The sequence below is a fragment of the Equus przewalskii genome, chromosome 31, assembly GCF_037783145.1.
Source record: "Equus przewalskii isolate Varuska chromosome 31, EquPr2, whole genome shotgun sequence".
Classification (NCBI taxonomy): Eukaryota; Metazoa; Chordata; class Mammalia; order Perissodactyla; family Equidae; genus Equus; species Equus przewalskii.
This window is the reverse complement of record NC_091861.1, coordinates 4,944,821-4,968,589: the sequence shown is the minus strand read 5'-3', so window position 1 is coordinate 4,968,589 and position 23,769 is coordinate 4,944,821. Positions and strand designations below refer to the sequence as shown.

The 23,769-nt window shown below is 44.7% G+C and overlaps 1 protein-coding gene across 2 annotated transcripts in view; it reads right to left on the bottom strand.

Moving 5' to 3' along the window:
* KIF26B (kinesin family member 26B) overlaps nucleotides 1-23,769 on the bottom strand; it is a 442,768-nt gene that overhangs the window by 235,379 nt on the left and 183,620 nt on the right. For both annotated transcript variants that reach the window (XM_070602597.1, XM_070602599.1), the window contains one exon: nucleotides 2,536-2,702. In XM_070602597.1, coding sequence (XP_070458698.1) covers nucleotides 2,536-2,702 — 167 coding nt within the window. The remainder of the gene's footprint in view (nucleotides 1-2,535; nucleotides 2,703-23,769) is intronic.

Genomic DNA, 23,769 nt, shown 5'->3' with positions numbered 1-23,769 from the left:
TAGATATAGATACAGATGTAGATATAAAGAATCATTCGTTTTCACGTGGTACTTTTCCCCACACTGTACACTGTAAACCCTTTAAACACAAACCATGTACTTTTAATGCCTTCAACCCTTAAGCTCCAAGTGCTATCAGCATTCACCACCAAGAGGGTCACAAGAAGGACTTAGGCTGCCCTTTGGATCCTTTCCAGCTGTTGGAAAGCTCGCACCACAAGCCCTTGCAGTTCTGAACTCATGAGTTCCAGCCTCTGTTTGTCGCTAACATCATGTGCAGGGCCTCCCCCAACCAACATCATTGGCCCATCCATTTTGGGTTCACCTCAGTGTTTCCATCCTATCTCTTGGCTGTATGAGCAAGAGTCTCGAAGGCCATCTTTGCAGCCATTGGCCATTTCTTGCCCTGATGTTCATTTGCTCATTAGCAACTCCTCCTCTGAGGGATGGGAGAGCTGGCCCCAGCACACCGTTTGTCCAGCACTTTGGCCTCCCCAGCCTCTCTTGTGCCTTCCCTGTCTCTGAAACGCTGCTGGTTTCCTTGCAGCAGGAAACACTTGTTCTCCCTAAACATGGTCCATCAGGAGCCCTCACCTCCTATTTCTTCCTGCTTCCAATCCTTCTTCTGGAGGTTTTTGTGAGTCAGTCGATCTGTAAAAATCTCTGGATGGACTCTGAACGGAAGGCTTTTCACATTCAAAGTGTGTCAGGTCAGGAAGGCGCACTGAGGACTGCCCTCTGAGCACTGCAGGCTCTCTGCAGCATCGAGGCCGGCAGCCCTCCAGTGTGAGCTTGATCTCCTCTGTGACAGGGACCTCACTCTGTCCCGAGCAGTTTGGATTGTGAGCAAGTTCTCCTTCATTCTGAGCTTCCATCAGTAGATTTTATTCAGCCTTTGCCCACATACTCGGGTGTTCTATAGAGCCAACCAAATCCCTCTTCTACACGATGGCCCAAGGGGCAGAGAAGGGCTCTCTTCTCCAGAGTAAACCCGCCATGTCATGGCTTCCTAGCTCCTCGATGCTTTGGTCACCCTCCTCTGGACACGCTCTAATAACTACCTGAGTCCTGGATATTCCGTGCCTGTGGCATTTCCTCATGTTCTGTTTCATCTCTTTATCCCCTCCCTGAACGGCATGCACATGACCTCCCAGTGAGCTTGCAACACAGAAATTCACGTACAGACAGAGCTAACGTGACAGCCCTCACTGTCGGGTGGCCAGCACACCCACATTTCCTGTTACTTCCCATATATCCAAATTGAACCAGTTGTTCATAGGACAATACATACGGCACGAAGGTACAATCAGAACATCAGGGCCAGTCTTGCTAGAAGCCCCATGTGCTGCCTTTGCTGTGTCTCAGTCCAGAATATTAGCCCTCTGCTCCTCCTCTGACTGGCTCCCTTCCTAATCAGAGCCCCTTCCCCACATCTGTGCTTTGGATGTTACCATTCCTGAGGATGACAAGAAGGGCCATGCAATATTCCTTCTTGCTGACATCCTAGCTAAGCCCACATGGAATTACATTTGTACAGGCCTTATCATTTCCAGTCATCTTATCATAATCTTCAGAGCAGCCCTGAGGACCGGGCGTCATCCTCACTTGACAGAGGGGAGACTGAGGCAGACCCAGAACCTGAACCCAAGGGGGTCTTCCGATATCGTATCTGGTGCTACTGATTCCACAGCCTGCTTACTCGGGAGCCTGTGAGTCTTGCGTAGAAACATTTCCTAAGGTTGACTTCCAAGTATCAAATACAGAATGAGTGACAGAGCAAAAAGCAGAGGAATCTGGTTTCTATTCCCGGCTTTGCTATGAACTAACTCAGAGCTGAACTCGCCTGGTCCTCAATTTCCTCGTTCACAAAATGAGGAGAGCAAACGAGACGACCCGTGAAGCGCCTTCCTGCCCAGCTGTCCTTTGTGTCTGCCCTGTCTCTGCCGTGTGGCTAAAATTACACAGAAAACATTACTGAAATACCTTTCTTTTTTGTTTCTCATATTTTTAAAGTGTCTAAGATTAGCTGAATAGTATTTATTAATGATCCAGCTAGTCTGTCAGGAAGGAACAAATTGCCATCTCTGCGATAGTTAATTTTCAAGCAGCTCGTTTTCGGTAATGGAGAGATAAATCTGGAAATACCAGCCATAGGCTCTGCCCACAAAAGTCCTCACCCCATGGAGGACCAGCTTTAGAGCCCCGTATCCTTAGAGTAGCGGATCTCCTCTCAGGCGACATTTGGCAATGTCTGGAGACGTTTTTGGTTGTCACACCTGGGGAAGGTGCCATGGGATCTAGTGGGTAGAGGCCAGGGATGCTGCTAAACATACCATAATGCTCAGGATAGTCCCCACAACAAAGAGTTATCTGGCCCAAGATGTCAGCAGTGGGAGTTTAAGAAACCCTGTCTTAAAGAGTAAAGTCAAAGGATGGCCCTAAACCCTTCCTAGTGTTTTCGCTAAGCTGGTCCACGTGAGAGGCTGACCAGATGGGCTCACCTGAAAGGACCGTGGGTCTGGACCCCGCTCTTACCTTGCAAAGAAGGAAGCAGCCACCGAGGGGCCTGTGGAAGTCTCGCTGGCGGCACAGGAGCCCTGGGAGGCGGGGACGCCGCAGGCGGAAGGCTTGTCTGCATTGTAGCGATTCAGCGCTGCTTCTGTCAGGCCTTCCCGGCCAGACTCCATCATCAGCTGGGAGATCTGACAAGGAAAATGGATACTGAGCTCATTACCTGTGGTTCCCTGCATTTCCTGATCACCACTGACAGCATCTCGCTCTTGGGGTGAGGGGGCCAGAGAGGGGAGACAGGGAGGGAGGCTGAGAGGGAACACGTCCCCCACGTGCGTTCAGTTACATGTTACGTGTACACAGTACATGTGGGTGCTTAGGGCTTCTCTAAGGCTATTTTCCAGCATTTTAGCTAGGAGACCTCCTCATTTTCATTAAAAATAATGGAATAAAATTACCCCCTGACATTGTAAGTTTCAATTACGTCTGTGTCTCCCCTCTCTTTGGCGAGGAAAAACATGGGTCATTATACACACTGTTTGCAGCCCAAGACCAGACCAGTAACATCAACTGGTGCTGCTTTCTTACCAGGAATGGTCCCGAACGCTCTCAAGTAGACAAGTACGGCAAAGGTATCACTTCATGAAGGCAAAGGGAACCTCTGAGGAAGAACATAGGGAATTAACCACGACACTGTCTGTCGTAGTGGTTTGCTGTGGGCAGTCAGCACACAGATGACTTAGAGACGCTCGCAAAGCAGATGCAGCCACCATGAGTTACCAACGGCTTGGTTTCTTTTTTTTGAGGGTTTACGTCATTTCAACAGACTTAACTTTCCCAGTGGTTCTTTAAGATAAATGGCTCCCATTTTATTTGCAAAGATTGCCTTTATAATGGAAGTTCCAGCGCATGGGGCTGGATCCATTTTGCCTAAATCCACATAACACAATGTGAAAAACAGCACTTCTGGGCAAAAGAAGAATCTCGCGTACAAATATACTTTCGGAAAGTGCTAATCCTGTGACAAATGCAATAATTTGCAGACAAGTCTGAGTGTGCTATTTTGAAAGCCTGTTACTTTAAAACTTCAGTTTCCTTGCAAAAAGGAAAAACTATTTTAAAAAAAAAAGGAAACTTTTTTTTAAAAAAAAGGAGTCTCCAGCCAGCTCAGATCCCTTAAATGCTGAGTGGGAAATATATGTAATTGCCTAGAAAACACAGTGCTGTAAAGCAAAGATCAGGAACAGTTTCCACTTTGTACCGGATCAGGCCGCTCTGCAGTGAAAGAGCCCCATTTGCTAACCTTTGAACATCAAAACATTTGTACTTTTCATTATTAGCAGAACAGCCATTTCTCTGAGCCCGGCTTACTTGAAACTTTGCTTAAATTCATGCTCTTACTTGCAAAGACTTGGTATTATTCAGCTGAAATTCCACCAACACGTAATTTCTTATTCTCATTCATTCAACGCATGGTAAGGAAACCCCACCCTCATAAGAGAAACAGGAGAAGAGGCAGCAAAAGCAGCCAATGGCCTGGAGCACGACATTCCCTGCCCTCAGCCAGGGCTGCTGGCCACGCAAAGGTCCCGGTCACCTCTCCTTGGGCCTCCTCTGCTGCCTGTGGGGTGTGGGCTCCCCTCAACCAGAGGAATGAGGCAGGCTGGAGGGGGCTGCTCAAACAACTGAGGACGGAGGGTATGGCCACGCACACTGCTGTCAGCACTAAATAGCATTTATGAAGGCCCCGTGGTACACGATGCCGTCCTGGATCACATCCACAACAAACCCCCGAAACTCATAGCAGCATTTCTTTCATCAAGTAGCTCAATGTAAGACACACACTGATTTTAGTACAGAAGGACGTCTGAAGAAAGTCAGCAAACCAGGAGGTGTGTCGTGCAATGTGTTACAACTTATACACAGGCAGGTCCACTAATGCGGCTACCGTCTGATCTGTTTGTGTAGCTTCCCTTCCATTACTGTATTTCTAATGCAAAGTTTGGAGGGAAGGGAATGCAATTCTTTTGCCTCACTGTGGATGTAGCTGTCATTGCAGGTGCCCTGCAAACCCAGAGAAACCCCTGAGACATGTGGCAAATGGCAAGATGCCTTACACAGAGGCACAGGTTTCTGATGGGTCTAGGTTCCCCAGTCTGGCCCAGGTGAACACGAGCATCCTGTGGGCTCAGGGCTTTCAAAAATGTCACTTAGCAAATGAATGGCAATACATTGGCCTCCTTAAAAGAGAGCTATTGGCCATCTTGTGCCCAGCAAGACTGGATCTCTTACTTTTAAACGATTGGGGATTACTGGACATGGGACACTTGATTCCCAAGCCTACACATAGAATTATTCGATCCTCAATTGTTTTTAGGAATTTGAATCCAGAATGTCTTAAGAGCCAGAAGGGATCATCAAAATTATCCTCTTCAGGGCCGGCCCTGTGGGGCAGCGGTTAAGTGCGCACGTTCTGCTTCTCAGCAGCCTGGGGTTCGCCAGTTTGGATCTCGGTGTGGACATGGCACCACTTGGCAAGCCATGCTGTGGTAGGCGTCCCACATAGAAAGTAGAAGAAGATGGGGATGGATGTTAGCTCAGGGCCAGTCTTCCTCAGCAAAAAGAGGAGGATTGGCAGCAGTTAGCTCAGGGCTAATCTTCCTCAAAAAATAAAGAATAAAAGATTATCCTCTTCAAAATTCTTTTTCTTATTAAATAAGGAAACTGAGGAGAGAGAAGCGATCAGCCCATCGGCCAGGGCCAGCCCCTCCTCCTTCCTGCTACCCCTTCTTCTTCCCTCCCTTCCTCCTAATTAAAAAATATTATAACCAAATGGGGAAAAAATCAAATAATAATAAAAACATAGGTGCATCTACTACCATAATCCACAAATGTTAATGTTTTATTTCTTTTAGAAGATATTATTTACAAGAAACCAAACATTACATAAAATTGAAATTGCCTGTATTGCACGTCCTCCTCCCAGTCCTCTCCCGGGCACAGCCAGTGTCATGATTCTGACGTAGCCAGTCCGTGTTCTTGCTCTTCACGCTGTGCCTTCCATCACACGCACACCTTCCTAACAGCCTGGCTGAGCTTGCTCTTCTTTTGAGAATTCGTTTCTTTTGAGCATTCTCTAGGTTTTGTTCTGCTTGTTCCACAACGGGAAGAGGGCGTCCCCCCAAATGCCCACTCCTGTAGGCTCTGACCACCTGAAAGTTTACGTTCTCATTTGTATTTACACCCAGCAGCCTCTTCAGGGATTACAAACTTTTAGAAATAATATACAAATAGCTGTAGCAACTGCTAATTTACTTCAGCCTCACTCACTGCACTCCAGGGCTCTAGCCCTGCTCAAGTCCCTCAAACACACCTCCTGCTCCTCCTGCCACAGGGCCTTTGCACACGCCTTCACTCTCTATCAGGAATGCTTCTACTTTTCCTTCAGATCCAAGCTCAAGAATCACTTCCTCAGAAAAGCCTTCTTCCAGCCTCTGCTGGATGCTTTTGCAGAACTGCAGGCTTCTCCTTCAGTATCTTTACTTTGGTTCATATTATACATCTAATAGTAGGTCATCATCTCTTACTACACAAAACCTCCAGGACAGCAGGTCTAGCACTACCATTGTATCCCCAGAGATCAACACAATGCCCGGCATGCAGAGATGTTCAAAACATGTTTGTGAAATAAATCTGGGCTCTTCTTATTTTCTACTGCTCACATTTACCTAACTAAATCTTCTTTTCTTAAGTCCTTTATGTAAGAAGACTTAGATCTTTTAAAATCTCATCATATTTCCATTTTGTTGGACTATTGGGGTTAAAGTATTCCCCTCGCCCCATCACCACCAAAGTGTAGTGTTTTGGCTCCACTGTGTGCTAGTGTAGGGATGAGGAGCTACCTCTTTTTCAGACCCCTAATTCACTTGTGCACTTATTTGTACGCACAACCGTGTATCAGGTACTTAGTACGAGCTGGCACTGTGGAGGCATACGCACAAACATTTCTTACAGTCCCCTGCATCTTCAACATTTACTTTTCTCCCTTGCAAGTTGCCTACAACTCGCTGGCAGTCAGTATCCTGTACAAAGATAATCTACAAGATAGTTGACCTAAAGCAACTTCTATCTGTTGTGTCTGTTCAGGCAAATCTTTCTAATTCTGGAAACCAGAGGAACTAGGCTTGCTCTCAGTAGAAGCCGCCACAGCTGCTCTAATTGAACAAGTAGAATCGTTGCCATCCTAGACCATTCTGAGAGAGAGGGAGCCGCCTTGTCAGATCAGCTATTATTTCTCATACATACCCCAGGGCGCAGCCTGCAGGATGCTGGGTGTGGATGGACCTCTTCTTACCAAGGTACCATCGTTTGTTACCAAGAATTTACTCTCCTCAACCCTGCCAACTACCCATAAGACAATACCGTAGGACGCAACTGAATTGTTCCACCGTACAGGAAACAAAATAATTGCCTACTGGAGGAAATTTGGCTATGAAAGCACTGCTTCCATCCAAATGCTCTCTGTGGCTCTCTGAAACTGTGATAGCTTGTCACTGAATTGGTTATATATTAAGCAGAGAAGGCTAAAGATCTATACCTATGATAATTACATCATCGTTAACAGAATGAAGGATGCCTTCATCTCTGTCTAACTCTTTGCTGTTAATAAACCTCCTCTTCCTCAGACCAGCCTCATCTGAAGCAATCAACACTAAGTTCAATAGACAGAGGGGCTCTTATGCCCATTTCACAGATGAGCAAACGCAGGCTCAGAGGAGTCAGGTGACTTGTCCAAGGCCATTCAGCCATGATGTAGGGAAGTTCAGATGGAAATATTGGCCAGTGACTCCATTCTTCATTCTTTTCTTCCCCTTCTTACATGATCTCTCCTCATTTACTGAGGCTTACTGAATAACCTGAGCACCAGACTTGGGATTCTAGAAAGGAAACTTTGCTTAGTCACTGACCTCAAGAGATTTGAAAGAAAACCAGACAGAAAAACTTGTAGTCAGCTAAAGACACATGTTCTCTCTCCCTCTCCAAAATAAAGGGGGTATGTGTGCAGAGAAACACTATTCTGTGATTTGGTAATGGGGAGCTTCCAGAATGGGGTTTTGCCAAGTCTTTAGCTCAAAGAGGCCCTCGGGGGACTAGAAGGAAGGAGGGTGTCCGTGTTCACCCGCTCAGTTTCATGGGATGAGCAGCACAGGCCCTGGGCGTGGAGGCCGGAGGGGGAGGTGGTGCCAAACCTGGGTCACTTCCAACAAGCCTCTCAAGGAAAGAGACCCGGACCCACCGGCTGCAGCCCTTGGTCACATCAACACGAATGACAGAGGGCGCTGCCTCACACGCCTCGGCCTCGCTGTGAATTTCCTCCTTCCTCAGCCTTCCTGTGTCAGAGCTGTCTCAGGAGTGACCCGGGGCAGACGCCACACTCCTTTAGGGATCTGAGGGTTTTCGTCCTATGATTGTTCTTGTGATGAAACTAACACCTGCCCCCACCCCACCTTCTCTAGTTGCCCCCAACGAGTGGTGGCATACCACCCACTCAGTAGCACTCATTCTTCCCTTGAGGTCTGAATTTTATCTCAGGGCAGCGGCCTTTCCTACCAGTGGGTGGCCCCGCCACACTTCAAAAGCAAGTGTGCCCCTCACATTTCAAAAGCAAGTCTCTCTCGTTGGGTCAGCCTTTTGCTGCTATTAGGCTCTGTTCTGAACGTTAAATCTGCCTGAAGCCTTGGCTGATCCAAAAGGGGAGGAGACGAGACCCCAGCCCCTTCTCCAGCCTCTCAGTAGCCCCCACCTCTGGTTCCCAGGCCAGGCGAGCAGCACCTGAGATGAGGCTAGTGGACGGGCTGTAGTGGGTTCCCACAGAGCCCTCACCGCATTCCTGCAGACAGTCCCTGCAGACACTGGATTCTCAGATAATTTACCCCTTTTCCCCATGAGGAAACTGATGGTTAGAAAGACTGGGCTACTTGCCCAAGGGAAAGCAGCCAGCGAGTGGAGGAGCCGCGGCTGGAACCCCGATTTGTTGACTCTGAGCCGTCTTCATTCTGCACTCCACCCCTCAGGTCCACCCCCTCCCATGAACGCTCCCCTCAGGACCACTTCCTGTCTGGCCGGCCCCATGTCGGCAGCAGGCCACTATCAGAGAAAATGCCCAAGATGGCAGGAGTCCCTGGAAACTTCAGCTTCACTGTGTAATTCTGAACCAAGAGCCATAGTTTAAAAGGACTATGGTTTAGCCCTGCTTTTCACTGTCCTGAGTTAATTTTTTCTCACAGGATCCTGTGAAGGGTACACAATTCTTCCTGAGAAAACTCAGATTCAAAAATCTCAAACTATCCATCTAACACATCTGAAAAACTTAAAGTTCTGGAGGAGAGGATTCATTATCTTGCTTATGTGTATGTGCCATTCTAATAGTCTAGAAGCAGCAGCTGAAAATTTCCTAGGGGTCCTCATGACAAACTTTGGGGAGACGAGATTTTCACCACAGGATTTTGTTTGGTTTAGTCCTGATTAAAACCTGCTTGGAGCTCTCCATCTCAGCTACATGGGACCGTCTCACTCAAGTAACAGTATCTGTTACTTTGAAAACACCACACAACATCATTCAGGCGGCGGTAAATTAAACACGGGCGGCAGTAAAGGGAACCAGGCTGCAGGGAGAGGGTGCACGTGTGTGTTCACACACGTGTGTGCTGGTACATGTAGGGTCCCCAGTGTGCGTGAGGATCTCAGCTATCATTCATGTGCACGGGGAGCTGCTTTTCTCAGACTCATACGTAAAGCTGCTCTCTATATTTTAACCTTGGGCAAGATTCATGTCTTTCAACCACATTTAAATTTTTGCATTGATGCCTTAGTATAGGGAGTGCTATACTTTTCCCGAAAGAAATAGTGAATCTTAAATTTGGTTAGGATCTTCACCACAAAATCAAGACAAAAAGATGTCTGGCTCTTAGAAACCAAGGTTGCTTCCACATCACAAATGGAAATCTGTAAGTCGTTGACCTTTAACTTCTCCACTGACAGGAACGACTGAGAGCTTCCAGTGTGTCAGCATGGGGTTCATCTCAGGCGGCATTATTGACCCGGGGAGCCACCTGCCCTGACTCTGCCGAGACAGCAGGAACACCAACAGTATCCATTTCCTGCGTCGAGACATCCACGGACAGCAAATGCATCCTACTCAGTCTTTAACTACATTAAATGACATTATGACCCCAAATCCCAGAAAACAACATTTAATAGCATTTTCTCTTAGGCAATTAATATCTCACTGTTTGGAGACGTCTCTTTTATTGTTATTTATTACTTACACTGTAACTTAATGTTTTTATGGCTTTGCAAACAGTGGGTCCTCAATAAATATTTTTGATCCGTGTTAGCACAAATTAACTCACAATTATCTTGAAAAAGATCAGGCACAGCTAATGTTTAACTCTTGGTATTGTCTTAGGATGCTTCTATGCTGCTATGTTGTACTCCTAGGGAATTAGGACACCAGAATACACTTTCAAAAAGCCTATGCAAAATATAAGTTAGGAAACCAAACCTAGAAAGGAAAAGATCAAAAAATGCATCCCCAAACCAAACATAACCAAGTTTAGCTGATCATGCAGATGCTGCATTTCAGCCATTGGGAAACAGAAAGCTGATGGTGGTGCCCAGAAAGGCGTCCTCCTCCAGCCGTCACAATGCAGTGACACAGGCCCACAGTAACTTGGGTGGTTTTTGCTCATATCAGAGAAAGAGGGGGAGAGAAAAATGTACATCCCTTTGTATATGAATCTTAGCCTTTGCTGTAGGAATCTGTGTCAGTCCCCACTTCGAGTCACTTCTGGGGCTGACTATATAACAGCATCCGGCAGAGGGACCCCCAGAACAGGCTCCCCCAGGGAGCGGCTGCACTTTGTAACCCCAAGGACAGAGCAGTGCGGAGGACTCATGCCTTTCTTCGGTACCACTCCTTCTGGGGACCGCAATGCTTTGTTGTATGAGTTATGTTCATTTTACCCTGGCAGCCAGGGAAACAGAAGAAACGCCCCACCGCAGAGGGAAGCACTGATGTCTCGGAAGCCAGAACAACCTGCTTCTGCAGTGTCTGCATGTCAGCATCGCCTGGACCAGATGCCCTCACCCTAAGTTGTTCCACTGGCTCTTTTCTCACCGTGCTTTCTGCCCTCAAGGGATCGGGCAAACAACTCCATTTCAACTTTAATTTCACCCTGCAGGTCTCTTCTGTACCCAGAAACCAGAGCTATCCAGAACCGGAGTGATGCTTTTCAAAGGCGAGCTCTGCATTCTGTGCATAGAGGCACCACCTTTCTAAGCAGGATTGAGACGGGGAAAAGCTGACAGTGGCTAGACAAGTTTTTGTTCAGAAATCTCAGTAGACACTGCAGCAAGTTAACTGTGGCTGGGCTCTTTTTGCAAAAATAAAATCTACTGAAAACTAGGGCCATAAAATGATTTTCCCCTACCTGATCAAAAGAGTTTTTATTAAAAACACACACACACACAACACAGAAGGACAAATACTGTATGATTCTGCTTATACGAGGCTCCTAGACTAGTCAAATTCATAGAGACAGAATGGTGTAGGATGGTGGGTGCTGGGGCTGGGGGAGGGGATTGCAGAGTTGTTTCAGGGGTGCAGAGCTTCATTTTGGGAAGATGAGAAACATCTGGAGGGGGATGGTGGCGATGGCTGCACAACATGTGAATGCAATTAATGCCACCGAACCGCACACTTAAAAATGGTTAAAATGATAAATCTTATTTTACATGTATTTTGCCACAATTAGAAAAGAAAAAACTCAGAACAAAGACCACTAAGAGACTGCTGACTAAAGAGACAGCTCAAGAACCGCATCACTGCGAGGACTAAGAACACAGCACTTGAACAGAAACCGAAGCCTTAAGGACGGCGCTCCTCTCATTTTAAGATGCAGCTCCAAACCTGTGACAACAACTCCAAGGTCAAATGCAGTTATATGGAGGTCCCTGGAAGTTCTGAGCTCTTGATGCAATGCCCGGCACATAGTAGGAACTCTAGATATTTCCTGAATGTTCTAGATATCACTTGAATAAACAGCTCAAGGCTTAGGAATCCTGATGTGCAGGCCTTTCTCCTGGAGTAGAGCAGTGGTGGTGACACCTGCCCTCTGTGGGGTTCTCTCCTGAGGCACGAAATATTCTCTGCCCAGAAACATCAGGTGGTAAATTTCAGGTTATATTTTCCTACAATTAAAAAAAAAAAAGGAACAAAGCAAAACCCCTAACAATACCAAAGAATTAATTCCCCCTAGTTTGCCCCAGTGGCCATGACCCTGCCTTGTCATTTTAGAGAGGGTGGTCATATGGACTGTCAACGCCAGGGCCCGAGTCAGAGAACTGGCCGAGAACGGGGCGTTTCTGTCTCCAGGGACTCCGATGGCGTGTTTTGCAGACTGGTCTCAGTGACAAGACCCCCCAGCCTATGCTGGCCACCTGCAGATGGGGGTCAGCCTGAACCCCCAACTGAGGGAGGAACGGGGGGGAGGGACACAAGGAGAGCAGCAAAGTCGGGCAGGAGACGGGGCTGAGGAAAGCCCCACCTGAACTCAGATCTCCGATCACACCTCATCTGATCTCTTTCCGCTTGCCCAAGTAAAACACCATCCTCATCTTCCCTCCTGCCTGCCGGGTCACACCCCAACAGTCGGTTAACCTTCTTCCCACAATGTGGAGTTCCAGAACTGCCTGGGTTCCGATCCTTTCTTACGCTGTTTACTTTTAGGCATTTAAATATGACAATTACTTTCCTAGGGCTCTTGGCATGCTGTCCCCAGGGCACAGGCAGTTCCCACCTAATTGCAAGCTGCCCCCAGGCCTGGCCAGTCCTTACATCTCACATGGGCACAAATCACTGGTGCCACTGGCCTTGAGTCAGACAGATAAACTCTTCCCTGTGCGGTCTGCCCCCGCCCCGGCCCCCCAGTCAGCACCAAGGGGCCAAGATGGGATGCTTATGTCCCAGGGCTGGATGTTTGATTACCTTTATTATCTGAGCTTGCTTTGGCTATAAATTTTATTAGTGGCCATAAAATTATCCATCCACAGCATTTGACTCAGTGACCTCTTGCAAAAGAAAATTCCACACACTGGTGCTCCACAGGGCCTAGGAGAGCTGCCTTTCATTCACCCTCGATTTACAGCCTCACCTTCATCCAGGGTTCTGTCTTGTGTGATGAGACTGAGCAAATAGAACAGGCTGCTCATCTTTCACGATACCCGTTATCAGGGCTTCAATCTGGCCCCTCAGCACCTGGTGACTGTTTTCCTTTATTCTTTGTGTTGCTAGAAGGTAAAGGGGCAGGGCCGCCCACATGCTTTAGAAAAGACTGAGGCAGAGGATGAAGCAAAGGGCCAGTTGCATTTCTATTTTTGGATTCTTCTCTTAGATTTCTTAGTTCCAAGATGTGTATCTTAAGGCAGAGCTCAAATATTCTTTTAAAGTATACCTTATAACAAATGATAAAGTCTGTAGTACTTCTATATAGAGATGCACGTAAATACGTTCACTCACAATACTTTTAACACTTAATCCTCAATTATGTTTTGTGGGGTGGCTCTGGTGACATATTCAATGACATATAATTATACAAGGAGTCCAGTTGACACGATGAGATTAGCTCCAGCCTGAGAGAACTGAGGGGCGGCATAAAGCATCCTCATAAACATCAATACACTCATTGCCATTTTTGAGCACTTACCACGAGCCAGGTTCTGTTCTGAGAGCTTTATATATGTGTTGCCATATTTAATGCTGGCAACAACCCTATGAAGAAGGCACAACTATCATCAAATAATAGCTTAAACTCTGTCAGCCGCATGGCAACACCCTGGGGCAGGTAATGCCACTGGGCTTGGTTTCTTTCTATCCTTGAGTTTTATCTTGCACTATTCCCATCACCCAGAGAATCTACAGCTTTTCAGCTATGGCTGCCCTGTTTAGAAAATGGGGTAACAGCAAAGGATTTGATACAGAGCAAAGAACCATTTGAATAATTTCTCAGTATGCACAAAAGCCTTGTTCTAGCTAGTGTTTGCAGTTTTTATGATCAAATGAAAGTAAAATCAAATGATCTGAATCTTGATGTAATTGATTCCATTTTCAATTTGCAACTAAGCAAATTCAGACTGAGTAGAGGAGTCAAGAGGAAATCACCACCCTAATCAACCCAACGCTGACATCAGGGTAGGCCCGAGGCTGCTTGTACGTGAGCTCCCAAGACCTGGGCGGACCAACCCCTTTCTTCAGACGCTGAATCACCCGGGGCTGCTCTTCTGTTGGGGGAAGGTTACCATTGCTTCCCACCCCCGAATACTCAACCAGGAGCCAGTGCCCAAGAAAGCACACCCTGAGCTCCCTTCCCACAGTGAACGATCAGGGCCGCCCCCGCCATGCGTTCCCCCAAGCCTGTCCTTAGAAAATCAGAGCATTTGTTTGTTTTGTAACTGCTTGTCACTGGTCTCTCTCCCCACCTAGATGGCAGCCCTGAGAGGACTGGGTCCTGCTCACCTCAGTATGAGCAGCATAGCATACTGTTTGGCTATGGAATATATCTAATAAATACATCAATTAATACATTAATATAACATGCAAATAAAAACAAAATTTAGTTGGGTTGGGATTGCTGGAAATTTGTTTGTTTTTGAAGGATAAAGATTATTTTCACCTGATTAAAAAAACTATGAATAGGGTACATAAAGCTTTATTGGATAAAAATAAGCTATTTCAGCATAGACTTCATTCATTATAGTGGTGAGACAAATGATTGGAGTAGGGGAAAGACCAGCAAGGAACAAAGAGAGCAAAGAAAAAGAGAGGAATAGGAGAAAGAGGAAGAAAGAGAAAAGAGAAAAACAAAAAGAAATTTACATGAAAAGATGAAAAAAGGGAGAGGAGACCAGGAATTGTTCCTCTCTGCCAGCTTGAACGTGAGCATGTGACAGCCGCAGCTGGGGAGCTGGAATTCTCTGGAATATTCAGTAGGTGATCCTAGGAACACGGCTTCCAGCAGAGGAGAAGTCAAGCCCAGAGGGGGAAGTCCCACCAGCCTGCCCCTCCTGGACCCACACAAGAGACTCAGCTACGCTCAGCATCCGGAGACGCTAGAAGATAAAATGTACGAACTGAGCAATTTAAAGATCATGTCACAAAATTGAGCCATTCTCTTTCCCTGTTGCATGAAAAAAAAAAAAATAGCTCTAACCTTTGAAGAAAAGGGCTTGGAGTTTTTATCAGAATACCTGCTTTATGTAATTTTGCAGAACGGCATTGTTTATTAGCTACGCTTCCAAGGGTAAACGCAATAAGATTACGGGACTGAACATTAGATTACCTGGAACTGATGCAGCATTGAATTCTAACACAGATCATGGCCTTTTCCACCCCTGTGTAAGCTGCTGGGTTTTGTCTGTAGAAGACATCACTGTGCATCTTTAAGAAGCAGTACCCTCCCAGGGTGTGTGTCATTGTTCTCTACCTAAGTTTTGGCTAATGCGTGGAAAACTTTCAAGAAAACCCAGCAGCGCATTCTGGCCTGGAATTTAAAATGTGCATTCCTTGGAGGCATCTGACTTCCTCATATTTTCCTTGAGCTCTTGGGAGAAAAAGTCAAGAGGGACCTGTAGACAGTCCTTGGCTGTGACCCACCTACGTCTGCAGAATGGCCAGTTTGCTCAGTGCAAAAGCAACCTTGCATCCTGGGCAAAACTGAAGAAAGAATATTGGGAACTTACCATACAAAGGCAAGTGAAACACACACACACACACACACACACACCCCTCAGGGTGCCAGGGAAGGTAGAAGGGAAAGCCCACACAAGGCAGGGGAGGTCTGCAGCTGCTGGGGCCCCGACCTCAGGAACCGCATGAGCACAGGTATACAGGGCTCACATGAGCCGGGTAGGGCTTTTCCTTGTTTGGAGTCCTTCAAGGAAGCTGGCAGCAGTGGGGCTGGCTCTAGATTGTAAGATTTACCCTGCTTTACCCTGGTCAGCTCCAATCTATAGCCACAAAGGAGAGACGCCCAGACCAGAGACCGGCTGGGCCAAATGGAATTGCCAGTGTAATCCCAGTGCCTAGCAAAGGGTGTGTCATGCCTCAGGCCCTGGGTAAAGGTTGCACTGAATGCTAAGAACTCATTCGGGGCCTGGCTTGGTTGGTAACAACATGAGGCATTTTAGCAAGTCATCTCCCCTCTCTCAGCCCCAACTCCGCCGGCTGGGGGAACTCATAAGTCGGTGTCTGGGATGAAATAAGATAAGGCAGCCTAATGTGCTTTGTGGTTCCTAAAGTCATAATCAAATATAAAGCAAGGATATTTAGAAGTACTCCTGTTTCATCTTTAAAGTATGTCCCCAACTTAACATTTACATGCCTTTAGGCAAAAATATACAAATACATCAATGCCAACAACAACAACGACAAACATTGCCCAGCACTGTCTCAAACCATCCACGGTGAACACGGATCAGATTTTGTTTAAGAGCCAGCTGGTTGCTCCAAAGCGATGCACAGGCTTTCATGGTTCCAGCTTTGAGCTGACCTCACACATTCTACTTACCAGCTGCAGAAATGCCAAATGCTACACCATCCAAAAACCAATTTTCAAAAAAAAAATTAAAAGCAGAGCTGGAAAAGTCCTTAGGTATATCTAGGGCAACCTTCACGTGTAAACATGAAGAGACGTGGCCTGAACTGGTGAGATGAGTTGTCCAGAACCACACATCTAGTTCGCGGCACAGCAGTAAACTGCAGTACTCCCTCATGCTTATCAAAACTCCAACAACAGCACAACAGAACTCTAAAATATTTGAAAATCCCTGAAATACACAGAGGGAAGGAGTTAGTCTCTGTGGTTAGCAATAAGTCAGGGGCTCAGTTCTAGCCAAATGGCCGGATGTGGGACATTAATAACGTCAATTAACCTCTTTGTAACATAGCTTCCAAAATCAGAGATCTGCCATAAAGAATATTAAACAAAAACACTCTCAAGCGTCCTTCTCCTCAAATAACAATGGCTTAAGACTCAAAACCAATGCTGTCAAGCCTCTCATTGAAACCCTGCACAAGAGTGGGCAAACACTTGTGGGCTGACCCAAAGTAACCCTGTGAAGAAGTCTAGGATTGTTCCTCTGTCTCTTTCTTCTCAGTCTAGGATCACTTACTCTGTAAAGCTGGTAATTTAAATGCTCACGCATTCCTACACGCCCAGAATCCAGAGAATAGCTCAGCAGGATTGCTTACTGGGAATCTCTGGATCCTTAATCCTAATCAGGACTGATCCTAATCCCACCACCAGACCCATGACAGGCTTTGCATTCGATGGCTTTCTAATAAATCAGTTCACTCAGAGGATTTTGATTATTAAGAAAATATACTTATTTACACATGCATGTTTTAATTGTATATTTCGCTAGTAAAAATAACATTAAGAATGCTTTAGAAGCTTAGTAATCTTTGAGTATTCCTTAAATCCTTCCTCAACCCTGAATTCTCAAATTTACAGATATTTAAAAATCCTGGGGGGGGCAGCCCGGTGGCGCAGCGGTTAAGTGTGTATGTTCCGCTACGGCGGCCCAGGGTTCGCCGGTTCAGATCCCCGGTGCAGACATGGCACCGCTTGGCAAGCCATGCTGTGGCAGGCGACCCACATATAAAGTAGAGGAAGATGGGCATGGATGTGAGCTCAGGGCTGGCCTTCCTCAGCAGAAAGAGGAGGATTGGCAGCGGATGTTAGCTCTGGGCTAATCTGCCTAAAAAAAAAAAAAATCCTGGGGCTCACAAGTTGTAAAGCTAAATTCCAAAATTAAATTTGCCGTTGTCAGGTTTCTTCAAGTCCGTACCATTTTTTCTGCACCCCCTTAGCAAAGAGACAAAGATTTTCTGTGTGAGTTGACACCAGAGAATTGTGTAATCTCATTATGTCTTCACTAAATAAATATTCTACCTTTTTTCTGTTGAGGCAGTAACATTCCATCCAGTGTCCTAATTTCTTCACTTGATGGTTCTGCTCAAATTTCTTCTGTGTTCATTTAAGATGTTGGTTTTCTCTTCTATTGTACATGCTATGGCTTTTCCCAAAGCTCGGCTATACTTTCCACTTGTTGGAACTTTATAATATGGGTCAGGCCCAGCAAAGTCAATACCAACTAAGTTATTGTGAGCCTATTTAACTAGATTCCTCAGCTAACAAACCAGAGCCAGCAAGATTGGCAGACCCCGACACCTCAGGGATCTCAGCCAGGATGCTTTATTCTCAGAGCTGGACCCGGGAGTTCATCTCTTCCATATCTGCCCTTTTGTTACAAACCTTGAGTCCCTGGAGTCTGCTATTTAAAATAGAGCCAATCTTTTGGGACTCTTGTCTTTCATACAAACTTGAAAAGCTATTCATCCAATGCTGAGTTAAAAGACTCTAAACTGCATTAAAAAATCAGTCTCATGCAATTCCACCCAAAGTGAATTATTCTCAAACAACCTCTTGAAAGAAAGCAACAGGACCATCTCAGCTAAGTCTGTCTGTCATCTCTCAACTCCCCCAAACCATGGTTCTATCCTTAATAGGCAGGAACTTGGAAGTCTGAAGGGCTTCCACACGTTGGGCAATCATACAAACAGACGCAGCTTCTCAGATCCAGAGTGTGGAATCAACCAGGCCACCTGGAAAGAAGCTGATAGCCAAAAACTACAATTTCCAATTGAGTGCAAACTGAGAACACATAGAACTTGTAGTAAGCCCTTGTTAGAAGGGACAGCAACACATTCATTTTGGAGGGTCGGTTCCATGAAGGCAGGAAAGAAATCTTGCCTTTGGAGTAAACTTTACTACTCTGAGTAACTCTCTTGGAGTGCGTATTGAAAACCCTGCTATTTGGATTTCTACATGACTTACCAACCAGCAGGTTCGTAAGACATTGGCAAGAGCAAAGCAAAATGCATGCATTTTATAGTTAGCTTAAGATTTAGTAGATTTTTTTCCCCAGAGCCTAAGATGAGGCCAAAGTAAACAAACACACACCCATGTGCGTCCACACTCACACACACCCCAGAAGTGCTCTTCCAAGAGAGGCTCAAGCAGCGTCTTTGAGAAAGAATGACTAAGCCTCCTCTGTGGGAAAGAATGCTAAGAAACAATTTATGAAATACACAAAGACACACTGGAGAATCAGTAACCCGTCTACTGAGGAAGTACTTGGAATAAAGAACCTCTAATTAGATTGGTCCTAAAAGGAACACATTCTAAAAGTGAGGTTCCCAAAACTTATGGAAGTTCCTTCCTTCCATAGGGACCTTTAAGAACCTTCAAAGTATCTAGAATGACTCCAGTGTGGATCTCCTGTGAGGCAGAGATGTACCAGACGCCTGGAGGAAAACCCTTCTCAAGCATGAGTTTTCTGATGTGTCAACACTTCCAATGTCTAGAATCTAAACCACTGCACCCTCTAACCATTAAATTGTAATTTCATTAATGTCCCAGACAGACCTTAGCCTAGGGTGAACCTAACACGGACCATGCTCATCCATTGTCTCAGCTGATTGCTAAGAAAGTCTTCAGTGTTACATATCTATGACAATCATATGTCTTCCATTTTTCAGCCTCATTCAATTTAAAATATTTCATGCTTTTGTCTCCCTAAGGTGATTTATATGTGTCAAATACTATCTCCTGAATTTTGGTTCAGGAGTCACGCTCACTCTAGATTACAGGCTTACTATCAATTTTTAACTAGTCATTGGGAAGGAAAAGTCAGTATTTATGAAAGATGCTTTATCTTCAAATTCTAAACCCCCCCTCCCTGCAATCCAGGTCACCATGGGGATCATTTGCTAGACTCAGGGTCAAACATAAAAAGGCAGGAGTGGGAACGAGAGGCGTGGGCTCCTTCTCTCTCCGGTCTGCCTGCCAAACCACAGACCGGAGGGACTCAGATGAAGGCACCCTGTTTAAAGGAACTTTGTTCTGTTGGTGCTTTGTTTAAATCCCAGAGTGGGAGATGACCCACAATAAGCCACTTGAACCTTTTTTCTCTGTAAGTCTCCAGTTGAAATACAGTATGTGGGAGTCCTTTCAATAGTAGTTATGCGGGCCTTTTCAGAAACTAAATTTGAATACTCTGTAGTAAACAATTGGGAGTATAACTGCTCAACAACAGGCTTGAAAGCTAATGGCAGCCCCTACCAGCCTCGCCCTACCACGTTCTGGCCAGGCCCTCTGGGGCTCCCCAACAGGCGGCCCTGTTTCAACCTTCCTAGTCATGAGCCAGGAGCCCCAGCCCTGGGAGACCCAACCCTCTTCCCTGTTGACTGCTGTTATTTGCACTGTTGCTTATCTATTCGAAGCTGGAGTAATAAGAACAAACTCAGCTAAACTAAATTGCTCCTTTGTTTGCCATTATCATAAAAATTTTATGTAGGAACTAATAAAAACATGCTTTACATGCACAGTTACATGGGTTTACACAGGCAATAATATCCAGCAAGTTCTATCCATAAATTCAGTTATAGACACTTAGGAATAAATATTTTATCTTTCCCAATGTTTTCACTTATTGGAGGGAAGGTGTGAATACAGAGGCATATGGCTGATCTGCAGCTTCTAAGGGCCCTAAAGTCCTCTGGATGCCTCTCTGTGAGACCAGAAAGGTCTTCTCAGAAATTTCTGGATAGTTTTCACAATTCTTGAGCCTCTTAAGAACTCAATATTGATCATAGCTTCAATCTCAGTAAATGGGAAGCTTTTTAGAAAGCATTTAAAAAATAAATCACTTTTGAAATGAGTTCAGGATTTTCTTAGAATTTTTTTAAGCAAACAAAAAGATCCAATTCTCTTCCCAAGGGGGACCCTGGAGCAGATTTACAACAGATTTAATTAAAGAAGCTTTACTGAAATCCAAACCTAACAAAAAACATTGGGATCATTAGATATTCAGCTTTCCTTCTTGGATGCAGTCTCAAGTGCACTGAATGAGTTGGGTTTTTTGCTTTATATTTTCCTTCCTTCTAGATCCGCACTGTCCAATAGAAATATAATGAATGGGAGCCACAAATGTAAGCCACATGTATAATTTTCAATTTTCTAGTAGCCACATTAAAAAAGAAACAGGTGAAATTAATTTAAATAATATATTTTATTTAACCCAATGTATCCAAAATATTATCATTTCAACATGTAATTAACCTAAAAAATCTTCCTAATGAGATATTTTACATTCTTTTTTCATGTACTAAGTCTTGGAAATCTAATGTGTATTTTACTTACAGCACAATTCAATTCAGACTAGCCACATCTTGAATGCTCAGTAGCTACAAATGGCCAGTGGCTACCATATTGATCTAGAGGGTCCTCGACTAGCCAAGAAAAGATAACCTCAAAGAAATTTCATTAGTCATATGATTGCTTTGTACCCCGTAGGCACACTTCCGCCAGGTTATAATTATGAATCTAGAATACTATAAACTCAGAAAATATTAAAATTTTATGTGATTTTAAAAGGCCAATTTTTTTCCATCTGTAACTCATAGTAAATTAGGCAAAGGTCAAGTAAACTAGGTGAAAAGGAGAAATACTTAGGGCAGCCCCCCAAAATGCCTATGTCAACAGTTATGAAAGGGAAGCCAGAAAGTGTTACCAATCTAACCCTCTAGCAGCCTTCAGAGGCCCCTGCAGCCACTTAAATATAGTCTGCCCTCTGCTTTCGCACGCTCCACGTCTGCAGTTAACCAACCACAGATAGAAAGACCTAGGATGGTTGTGTCAGTACTGAACACACACACTTCTTTTTTCTTGTCATTATTCCCTAAACAACACAGTATAGCAACTATTTACATAGCATTTGCATGGTATTAGGTATTATAAGTAACCTAGAGATGATTTAAACGGTACAGGAGGAAGCGTGTAAGTTATATGAAAATGCTACGCCATTTGATATAAGGAACTTGAGCATCTGCATCCGTGGATTTAAAATGGGGGGTGGGGAGGCTGGAACCAATCCATCGACGGGTAACGAGGGACAATTATACAGACCACAGTGAAGTCTCTTCTATATAAAACTGCACCCTTGAAAAATGAAAAGCCAAATTTTTTCCATCTAACATTTCTTTTTCACAGAAACTATGCACCAAATTTCTGTAACCTTTTTAAAAAAAATGTTGTCTTCTATTACTCTTCCATCATCACTCTGTTTCTTAGAATAGATACTAAAGAAGATGTCCATATTTTTGAAAGTGAGGGATTAAACTGAAAAGCTGGTATTGCAGCTCCGATTTTTTACAGTAATCTTTGGCAAATTATTCAGCTTCTCTGTGATTAAATGTTGTCATCTGAAAAAATCACCCCAATACCTCTAAATCTGTGTTATGTCTTGCAAGTGTTGGGTATATTTCTGACTTGATGTGTTATTATATTTAATAATGCACATTGATGCATGTTAAGCAAGTTGTTCTGGAGGACAGGGGACAGAATTGCTGAGTATACCCTTTACTGAGCTAACCAAAGCCCTGTATGCATAGAAATGCTTAATTATCACATGTGTTGCTGCCATCAACCCATAAAATGCATGAAAGTGCTGAGATAAGGGCTCTGAGTAAATGCAAAGGTATTTTTTATCTGTTTCTAGATTCATAAGAATGTGATGTCTCAAGATAAAATAAAGAATCTCAAAATGATCTTTTTTTCTTCTTAAGGACAAAGGAAAGACTTTCTTGGCAATAAGCTGGATTGATAACAGGGGAATGCGAGAATGATCTCCAAGGCTCTGATCTGTTTTTGCACATTTTACATCAAATAAAGAAAAGTCAGCCACATATAAAATGCACATTTAAAGGTCCTTACCCCCCTCCCTTCCACTCCACATGTGAAAATATCTTTCACAGAATGGGAGTGGGTTTGGATTCCAGAGCATCTAGCCTTGGTCTCCCAGTGAACGAAAGGATGGTGTAAATGAAATATACCCTCAGAGCAGAAGTGTTCTAATCTGAACATTTAGAATAAGCCACTAAGACAACCAATTAACTGTAATAATGTTACTGCTAAAAGATCTTCAAAAAGAGACAAGACAACTAAATGCAACCAACCTAATCCTAGATTGAACCCTGTACTGGAGGGGAAACAACGTTACAAAGGACATTATTGGGTCAGTTGAAAAAAAAAATTGGAATATAAATGGTAGATTAGATAAAAGTACTCATCAATGTCAATTTTTACTGAAGTTGATAACTGTACTCTGGCTACACAAAAGACTATCTCATTTCCTAGGAAATACACATTGAAGTACTTAGGCATAAAGGTCCCTTATTAAAGGTATGCATCTTATTCTCAAATGGTTCTGAAAAAAAAAAGTAGTGAATAGTTAATTTGGGAATATGGGTGTCCTTTGCACAATTTTTATTCTTGCAACTTTTTTGTAAATTAAAAATTATTTCAAAAAATTTCCAATTCCCTTAAGACTGAATATACATGGTGGGGAAAAAATTCTTCTGAGTTGACTTTTTCTTTTAGGAATTTATATTGGGCAATAATCTCTTGTCTTCCTTACCTAATTTGCACAGCAAGCCTCTGGACTTTGTAAACGATGTAAAGCGATGACCTGGCTCACATCTGGTAAAGGGCTCGCCCCTCCTCACCCCACCCCTGGCTCTAGCTATGAGCTTGAGCCTGTCTTCTTGACTTCTCCATAGAAAGAAGTGTGGGCTTTGGGCCTTGGGCCTTGGGCCTCAGTATTGACCCAGGCGTCAGTCTACGGCTCTCATTTCTGTGGAAAGAGATCCAAGAGGCCTCTGTTGATGGTTCAAGCAATCCTCACAGTGGCTCTCAAAGCTGATGAGACTCTCAGGAAGGCGATAACCACAGGCTCCTTGGAAGCCTGGCTGCCAAGACTGCCGCCACCGGCAGCCAGGGTTATGGAGGGTCCAGGTACCTGTGGGAACCGCCTGGGTCACGGAGCAGAGAAACTGGCCTGTGAGGGCATTTTTACTGCCTTCCTCTTCCCCATGCCCAGGAAGCTCACTTACATTGAAACAACCTAATCCTTTAGTTTAATACCAAAACCTGCAAGTAAAAGAGAATCATGGAAGCAGAACAGAGCCAAACCTTAGAGTCAGCAAATCCACCCTCTCTCCTGATGCAGGAGTTCTTTTCAGGGTACTTGGTCATGCAGCCCCTTTTTGGGGATCCCTCAGAGACAAGAAGTTCCCTA